This window comes from Aplidium turbinatum, chromosome 3 (assembly GCF_918807975.1).
Source record: "Aplidium turbinatum chromosome 3, kaAplTurb1.1, whole genome shotgun sequence".
NCBI lineage: Eukaryota > Metazoa > Chordata > Ascidiacea > Aplousobranchia > Polyclinidae > Aplidium > Aplidium turbinatum.
Genome location: NC_137474.1, coordinates 3,003,686 through 3,013,448, shown reverse-complemented (window position 1 = coordinate 3,013,448; position 9,763 = coordinate 3,003,686). Strand labels below are relative to the sequence as shown.

Genomic DNA, 9,763 nt, shown 5'->3' with positions numbered 1-9,763 from the left:
TGTCAGAAGATATTTCATTTCGTGATTAAAAGTAATGTCTATGCATTTTACAAGCTCAGTTTTACTCAGAATGACCACTATTTCCCAGATCGTTATGAACAGAAAAGAAAAAAGCGAGACGCGCCATCATCATTGTCATCATCATCGTCATCATCATCATCGTCACCATCATCAACATCATCATTGGTGGAAGACTTAGAAGAGGCAGAACCATCACTCAACTTGACCGAGCTAAATGACTACGACTCTTGCGTGACGTCACAAGTCTCTTACACACTCCGGAGGCAGCAGTTGAACTTCACTCAGCTTTCCCTCTTTGTTGCTGTGGCAACCACAGATGGGTAAGTCCAGTAGCGATGACAGGGAAGTTAATTGGGTACTTTTGGATCTGGGCCTGGAGTCATTTTAAGGTCGCGAAGCCTTTCCAGGTGGCCTGGAACGACGAAAACGCGATGCTTATTCTCTAGAGTCGTATTGTTTTCTTTAGAAAGGTCTTGTTTGAAGGATCCGGGCTTTTGTTAGTGCCAGGCACGAATTCTCTGACACGCCCTGGATCAAATATAGCCTTGCTAGACTGAAGCTTATAATCTCTCTTCCTCAGGAAACCGTGTGTTAAACAACATAACAAGATTCTGTTGTATACTATTAAAGATTTTTGACTGTTAAACTATTTGTAATAAGTATGTAAAATATACTGTTGTAATTGTAATGCTCAACCCTGTGGTATTGTTGTGTCTTGCTTGTCTTTAGTACAAAAAAGCAAACTCTCTCCCGAAACTATATTAAAAAATGTGTTTAACAAATAAACTTTTTAGCAATTCTGAAGTTTTTCCTTTTGCAAAAAAAAATCCAGCAGCCTTGCTACTTCAATTTGGTTTCAATCTAGAGAAATTACTAAAATAAGACAAGTGATCGATAAAATGTATAAAAAGTGTCATGTCTGGGATTCGAACACGTGTTTGACAAACTTATATTGTTTTATGGTTGTTGTACAAACAAACACACCCTTTAGTACCCAATATATATTATTGCTATTTATTTGCATCAGACAAATAAATTCTTTCACTTTCATCAGATGAGCGTTGCAACTGGTACTATAGAAACGATAATTGTCCTGATGAACACCCAAAACTCTCAGTATTTAGACAAGAATGTCCATATTAGAAAAAAAATAAAAAAATAAAAGGCATACAGTTGTACACAAAGGGTCGCATCTCAACAAGTATAGCCAGAATACATTTCAGCACTATCACAAGTCGATATAATTTTTAGTCTACGCGCATTAACCTTTACACTGTTTGGTTGTTTTTCGACGTTCCATGTGGGGTGTTGGAAATTGCACATTGTAAAACTTGGTACTTTCTTGTTTTGTCTATGACACGTTGATGACAAACAAATAGATGGAATGGCGTCATGATGCTTGAGCAGATTTTTAAATAAATGTTTTGCATGCAGCTGTGATCGAAAAAGAGGCAATCGGACTAAAATGGGCCCAAGATTTACATCACGATTCGTGGCTCTGACTCGACCTGACTCTTCACTTCGGAATCCTCTCAACGCTTGCCAGAAGGAAAAGTTTCCTCCCGGTAATGTTACATATAGGGTTTATTTTTAGTAAAATCCACAAACATCGGTTAATCCCAACCATAGCTACCATAATGATACTGTGTTATATCAATATCAAACGTACTAACAAATAGAACTATTTATCAAATAATTGATCAAAACTTATATGTTTTGTGTATCCTAATATACGCCAGCTAGTTTGTAGAACCTAAAACAAGGGTTTTCAAACCTCTTGACTCATTTAAAAACCTCGTAGACGTTAAAGTTAAAACTCTAAAAATGACTTAAAATAATCTTTTTACAAAATTAAAATACTTTTAGATATATTATTTCAGTATTTCTTTCTAACATGAATGCATTCAAGGCCCTTTTTTGGGGTTTCATGGACCTTAAGATGATAGCAACTGGTATCAATTACTTCTAAAAAATTTTATCTATATATTTTTGTATGACAGCTTCATTTTGGGGAAGTTGGGGAGGATTCAGCAAATGCTCTGTCACATGTGATGAGGGGGTTAAAAGAAGGCGAAGAGGGTGCCGCTCTGGTGTCAACCCCAGAAAAAGAGCAACTGACTGTCCCGGTGAAGCTCGAGAATTCATTTCCTGCAACCGTCGAAATTGCTCTTTAGGATCACCCTATTCATGGGGGGAATGGTCAGATTTCTCTAATTGTTCTCAGTCTTGTGGACCTGGTACCAAACAGAGGACAAGATCTTGCTTCAAAAAAAGAGTCGCAGCGATAGTTATGGTTAACGAGACCTTTTGTGAAGCAAACAATGGTACAGCCATCGAAACGTCAGAATGCAACGTCGAAGATTGTAAGAAAATATTTAATCATATCTATGTCGTAAAATTCATAGGCAACACTCGTCAACAAAAAATTTGTTGCATTTTCAAATTCACTTGGTCTTGGGTAATTTTGGGGTGCTGAATCTGAATATGACGTTATTTTTGGTCTAGAAGCTCTAGATTTTTTGCAAATTTTATTTTTTTCTTTTTTTTTGAGTAAAATCTGAATATTTTTCAAAAAAATTATATTTTGATGAATAGGGAAAAAAAAACATATTTTACGACCGAAATAACTGCTTAACTGTTTTGTCTATAGCTTAGATCTATATTTACTGATAGAAATGCAGCGAAATATTGAAAAAAAACATTACAAAATCATTCGAAAAACGTCGTAAACAAACTTTCAAAAACTATATAGGCTATATACAGTACAAAACAAACGAATCATTTTGACAACTACAGTACCAACCATAGCACTGCATGCAGACCTATTGCAATTACAAGTATAAATAAGCTCCTTTAAAAGTTTGATGTTGTGAGAAAAGTTCACTGGCTGAAAATAGAAAGCGAAATTCACACAACATGCTGGGCAAAAATTGGCGTTTGAGGTTCTTGCATTTGTAAGCTTTTTGAGGGAAGTCTCGTTTAATGCTCCAGCAGTAATCTGCCATCATGTGTCGATTCCATTGGCCTTGGTAACGTTCTTCTACTTTCATAAGATCCTGGTGAAACCGCTCTCCTTGTTCGTCACTGACAGCTCCGAAGTTTTCTGGAAATTTGTCCAGATGACTGAATAGGAAATGAACTTTAATGGTCATTCTGCATCTTAAGTCGCGGAAAGCAAAGAACATTTTGCTCACAAGAACCTCGTGGTTGTGAGCCTTTTTGTTTCCAAGAAAGTTTTTAATGACATCCACAAAGGACAACCCTGCTGCTCTCTCTTGGTTTTCATCTTATCGGTGAACTGTTGGTCTCGCACAAGGCTTCGAATTTGTGGTCCATTGAAAACACCAGCTTTAATCTTTTCGTATGAAATGGAGGGAAATGTGTGAACAATATATTGGAAGCAGTCGCTATCAGGGCTTCAAGCTTTCACAAACTATTTCATCAATCCAACTTGATGTGAAGAGGGGGGAAAACAATTTTGTATCTACTTACAATCGGATCGTTAACATGTTTGGCATGCCGGCTTCAAGTGTTTCACGTATGGGCCAATCCTTTTGGGTCCAATGCTTGTCATTAGCTCTGCTGTCCCACATGCAAAGATAACATGGAAACTTTGTGTACCGTATCCTTTTTGCTGACTAAGTAAGAAACCAACCATTTTCAAGTCAGCACATAATATCCAATTGTGCTGATGATATTTCAGCAAGTCAATGACTAATTGACTATCTTAATAATTATCATCATATGATTCTTTTAAGACAGTTGAATAACCAACTGGAACTCCTCCATGTGCATTACCATTGTGCAAAAGAACACACTTCAAAAGCTGTCACAGCTTCGCCTGGAACTGTCTATAAATAAGCGGTTAAGCGCCATTCACTTGAATCATATGAAGAAACTCCTAGTTGGACGAGAAGGCCTGGAATATCATTGCAGTAAATTAACAGCTTTTCCTCTGAAAAAAAAAGACATAAACATTTCATCTCGTTTCCTGAAAAACGAAACCTTTGTGGAACGGTCCAATACGTGTTTTTCACTGAGCCTTGATGCTAAAAGCTCAGCAGCTTGCTTTGATAAGTCCAAGTCTCGCACCAAGTCATTTAGTTCTGACTGGTTAAATTTCTGAATGGTTTTAGAATTAGAACCTTCTGAGTCTGCAGCTGCTTCCTTAGTATACTCACATTCCATACTGCCGTGGTAAATCTCAGAGTCTGTTTCTTCATCATCGGAAGATGCAAAACCATTAAATACTGAAGGTGGAAACATTTCAGAGTGAAGGACAGGTCGAATAGCGGAAGGAATATTTGGATAAGAAATATTTTGTCTGTTTCCTGCCAATGCCCTTGGTGTTAATCAAACAAAAGTAACAATCAGTGCAGTGGTCCTTCGGTTCACGCCACACCATAGGGACACCAAAAGGAAGTCCGTTATGTTTTTTCTTTGTCCAATCTCTAAGAGTCTAAGGATTTCTTCGCAATTATGGCAGACAATATGTGGAGCCCATTTCTTCTCTTGATCTCCCAGAGGAACTTGAAAATAAGCTTTGTAGGCCCGCTTCACGAATGGCGTTATATTTCGTCTCTGACGAGGGAATGAGTATATGCCACAAATATAACAAAAAGAATCAACTTTTTTTTTTGGCATTTGTAAAACCAATCATCGTATCGTTGTAAATCGAGGTTAACTGCCGTGGTAACTAGAACTAAATAGAATACTGAAAAGTTTGGGTGTTCCAACTAAATAGTTGGAATTTTGTTTTAAATTTCAGACCAAATGCTGCAAGCCTCAAAATATCCACTGGTGTAATGCATCAAAACTAGAGATTGCAGAAAAAATCTGATTGCAGATTTGGAATCAGTGGCTAAAATTCATTCAGAATCGATCAAAACATCTCTTGCAACAAGAAAAAAAAATTCTTTTGTTGACCAGTGACAACAGCTGCAGTTATTTCACTGAGATTGTAAACTGTTATGTGCTGTTATTAGTGACTAATTCCATCCGCTAGGTGCCGTTGAGTAAATAGCTGTCCTGGAAATGTGTAGCTCAAACGCAACAAATCAGCTTGCTCGGTGATGTACAGTAGTTTCTTTATTCAAATGTGTATCAACTGACTGCGCTATCGAGATGAAGTTTTTAATATGGTTTCTAATGGACAAAACATTTCCAATTCCTTCAACCTTTGCGTCACATGCCTAGTAGCTGTGTCCTTGCTGTATTATGTTTATTGCGTATAGACCTTTTGTGAATTTACTTATATTATTAGCTATTTAAATAAACTAACAATAACAATGATTTTAAAATAATGATAACAACCACGAAATTTGTAATTAATTGTATCAGTACATGCGGTGAAATGGCAAAACGGATAAGGTAGTGGTTTCCGAATAATGCAAACCTTGTTCGACACCCGGCTTAAACTGGCTGTTGATAAACACCACTCGCCTATACTCAGGGTGTAATAAATTGGGTGGGCGTAGCTTCTGAAGGAAAAGTGGTCCAAAGAAATGAACTGGCAACCCTACTTTCTTAGTGTCGAAGGCTCATTGTGGCTGAAACCTTATCTTTCTCAGCTCGGACTAAGTTTACTTTTATACCGCTGTTTATACAGCGGAAGATCCAACTAATTTTATTTACAATATATTTGCAAGGTCCGATAAATGTAAATTTGCATATCATTGTATGTTGTTCAAATCACCTCCCCTAAGACTACTTGGATCCGCTTTTGTGCTAATTTATCATTATTGCTATAAAGAGCTTTGCTGAAGGTGAACTTAAACAGCACAAACATAATATTCACAAAATGATGAAAAATAAAAAACACTCTAGATAAATCTAAACTATATTTAGGTTCTCTTCTTTCTTGGGGACAATGGAGTCGATTTGGTGATTGCACGGTAACAAGGGGCCGATGTGGTCGAGGTCGTCAAATCTTTACACGAAACTGTAAACGAGGAAAGAAAAATGTAAGTTCATACAGATGAGCCTCAATAATCGTTTGAGCCTCATTTCCAAGCCGAGTGGATCTTATAGGATGACTTTTAATCTTTTTAATGACAAGAACAAATGTATTGATTGTGTGTGACGTCACACAAAGGTAGTGTTCTTTCATACCCACCTTTGTTAAATTAATTGTAGAAAAAAACTTTTAATTTAAATTGAATAAGCCTACTCTTTCGAAAAACATTGAGTTGCAATTTTAGTTTCAAATTAAAATTACGTTGTAAAGAGTTTTCTTTTAGGAAAACAAACTAATTTAAAAATTTGTTTGTTGAAGGTTTGTATAGTGTTATGTGATGTTTCAGTAAGTTTTTATAAATCTTTTTGAGTTGTTCCAATTTTCTTCTATAGCTAAACTACACTGCTGAAATTTTCCGTGCCTAATGCTGCCAATTAATTTTAAAAAATGGGCTTGAGCGAGCTAAACAAGCAAAAAAAAAATTCAAAAAATGACCAAAATTAGATTTTTTCCAGCTTTTGAGAGCATGTGAACAAGTGCCCTTTTCTGGGTCGTTTACCGGTCTAAAACAATTACGACTTCATCAGAAGGCTACGCCTTTTATAGTTAACAAGTCACTTCTGTAAGCCACTGGGTGCAAGCTACTTTTTAACAATACATTTTCAATTTATTCTTTTCTCAGGTTCAGCCATCTAAGTGTTCTGGATCCTTCGTAGACACCAGAACTTGTTTCAAAGCATGCTGACGATGATGATCATTCCAACTCAGTGTTTGCAACGTACGGGGATATTATATTACCGGATGTGCAGCTCCGCTGTTTTGTCCACACTAGAAGGGTCAATTGTAAATTTGACAACCTTTTACGTCTCGTTATGCAAACAGCAAAATCCATTATTTTAACATTGATTCAACGTCTGCAGATGTTAAATTAATGTAAAAATAACGGATTTTACTGTATGGGTAAAAACTTGCTTTAAAAAATGCTACATTACTTAAAAATCAAGTTGACTAGTCCAACGTAAGTGTATATAACCTATAAAAGTACAATATTTCGTAAATCAGAAAGAACTTAAGCCTTCTAGTATGGCGAATAAGCCAAAAGTGGACGTAGTTTCGCATCCCCATGATTTAAACTCCTTAGACGTACGCCACAGTAAAAGAATAAACTTCTGTATACCCTGACTACCAATCTTTAAACAAGATATTGTTTTTTTCTGTTTGTACTGTGCATGATGTAACAAGTACTTTCTAATTTCTATGACGAGTGAAGAGCAATTAGAGAAAGCCATATATTGGTCACGTTTACTGAGCTCTTGCAAAACAACTGGATTTTAATTTTGCTGATAATTTTTTGATTAAAGTGTTTAAGCACGGTCGTAAACAAGCACTGAAAGTGATAGCTTAATTTTAATTTGTTTTGCTTCAAATATCTTGAATTGTTCAAGAATGATTTAAAACTGCACTAGTTTATTTTGTTGTAATGTCGAAAAGTTATACTTTTGCATCATTTATTTATCTGAGACGTGTTCTTCTGCACTAATAAAGTTAACCAACTGGATCAAGGAGCCAGTACTATTGAAGAAATCCGAATTAGATTATGATGGTTTACCTGGGAACAAGAACTCATTCTATATATTGTATTGTAAGCTGCAAAAAAAATAACAATGGATAAAACTTTCTGCCAACGGCAAAAATTTTTTGATGCGCAAAATGCAATAAAGCTGTTTTCGATAACCGCAACTGTTCATCTAGTTCCGCATCTGAGGAGCAGTTTCTTGTGCTGTCTGAGCAAATAATCTGGATTGGATTTTCAGTAACTGATTTCGACACGCAAAAATGCCACAACACAAGTAAAGTCGACTTTATTTAAGCTCTATCAATGTAACTGGCTTATAAAGCGGTTGTTATGTAAATCAACAGTGAAATATTTAAAGTAACGTACTTTTAAAGCATTTCAATTTAAATATTTGTCCGCCCGATAGCTCATTGGTTAGCGCGTAACTTCGTGAACGAAGAAGCTTCAAGATTAAGGGGCGCTGGTTCGACTCTCGAGGATAAAGATTCAAAACCAATCAAATGTGATGCTTTCCACAAATTGGAGATTTGATTAATTGATTAAAAATTGAATATGCAATAACAGATTGAATAATCAAAACATGGAAACTGTAGTTTATTTGCAAATTATTATAAACTTTGTTCTTCAAAGTTAAAATCAAATCACTCAAAAGTTATGAAATGTCTCACCAATCACATCTCTCAGCAAAACACGTGATCGCTCAATGTGAGTTTTGCTGTTTCTGCAACATCAAGATTGTGCAATGTAGTTGGTTTATTCCGCGCTTCCGGCTGTGTTGCGGCTAATCACGATCGAACGCCCATATATGGCAGAGGCAGTCGTGCTTTCCTCATTAACGGCTTTCTGCGCGCTCATAAACACTTGTTTTTTAATAAAAAAAAAGTGATTGGAGCATTTTCGCGAAAAGCGATTATCTCCAAATAATCAGGAAAGAAAAACAACTCATTTAATTCATTTTTCAACCATTCAAACTCGCTTTTCGCAAATTCAACCAAATTAAATGTTTTCTTCTGTTTGTTGCGATAGCTAAAAGAATTGTAGCATCATCCAATAAACGCATTTAGTGCACTTGTCTAAAAAATGAGCTTCAAATCAGGATTTTTCTTATAGCAGTAAAGCTATTCAGAGATATAAATAAGCGAGTATTGCATTCAGTCAGACGGGGCTGTTCCATCAAGTTAATGACCGAGTGTCATCGCCTTCATCTTTAGCGCTGATGGGTCTGGGTTTGATTCTAGGTTAGGTCTTACCGAAAACTTAAAAAATCGAAACCAATTGTGATTTTTGTGAGAGAGCTAATGCAGTGAGGAAAAGTCGAGTAATAATGTGGAGACATCATAAATATGATACAAAATCAAAAATAAGCTCTTTCGTTCAAATATCGTAATTGTTGTAGATAGAGCGACAATAAATGCAGCATAACACTTTTATTATTAGAGTCTGTTCCATCAGTGCTTTGTAATTTAGTTTCTGGTTTTAACAGTTTTCGGTTCGATACCAGGTTAGATTAAGATAAAAACTTTAAAAAAGTGCTTTACGGGAGCTCTTACGTTTAACATAAAAAATAAGTCAAGGAAAATAATATGAGAAGTAATTATTATACAAAATTAAAACAGAATAGTTGCTAAGAAGCCTTAGTGACTGTAGACTCTAGAGCGGCACTAAATATTCCTTGTCACAATTCAGAATCCTGTCGTTGTTTCTACCATAACAAACTTTTTCCCATTTTTCCTAATGAGCACTGAGTGAATACTTATTCATATTGTCTATTTATTTAAAGTTTCTTTATATTTAACTTTTTAAGCGCAGCGCCTAGTTTTTGTTATTATAGTAACAAGTTAGGAAAACTATATCTTGAAGCATTAGAGCGTGTGCCCTGAACAGAGAGTGGGATCCGTGAGTGCGGAGAGGGGCAGACGAGAAGTCACATAATTAACAACACCTTCTAGACAGGCCACTCACAGTGTGAATGGTTTTGGCTTTCATAGATGAAGATACCTGGCAAGACGAACTAACGAGTTGCCTCATATTTAAAAAAAAGCAATGCAAAAGGAAAATGCGGTGTTTAGGCTCATTTGGCCACAACTTGCTTGAAAATTTTGTTTTCCTGACTTGTTATTGTAATAACAAAAACTAAACACTGCGCTTAAAAAAATAAAAAGTAAAGAAAGGTTAAAAAAGTGGACGGCATGAAAAAATAGCTGTATGGT

General features: G+C 35.9%; 1 protein-coding gene across 1 annotated transcript; it reads left to right on the top strand.

Moving 5' to 3' along the window:
- Positions 1 to 1,486: 1,486 nt before the first annotated feature.
- Positions 1,487 to 7,655, top strand: LOC145766040 (thrombospondin-1-like). The gene is made up of 4 exons (XM_082577692.1): positions 1,487 to 1,586; positions 2,022 to 2,384; positions 5,869 to 5,984; positions 6,660 to 7,655. The coding sequence occupies exons 1-4, from the start codon at positions 1,487 to 1,489 to the stop codon at positions 6,720 to 6,722; spliced, it is 642 nt and encodes a 213-aa protein (XP_082433818.1). The 3' UTR covers positions 6,723 to 7,655.
- Positions 7,656 to 9,763: the final 2,108 nt, after the last annotated feature.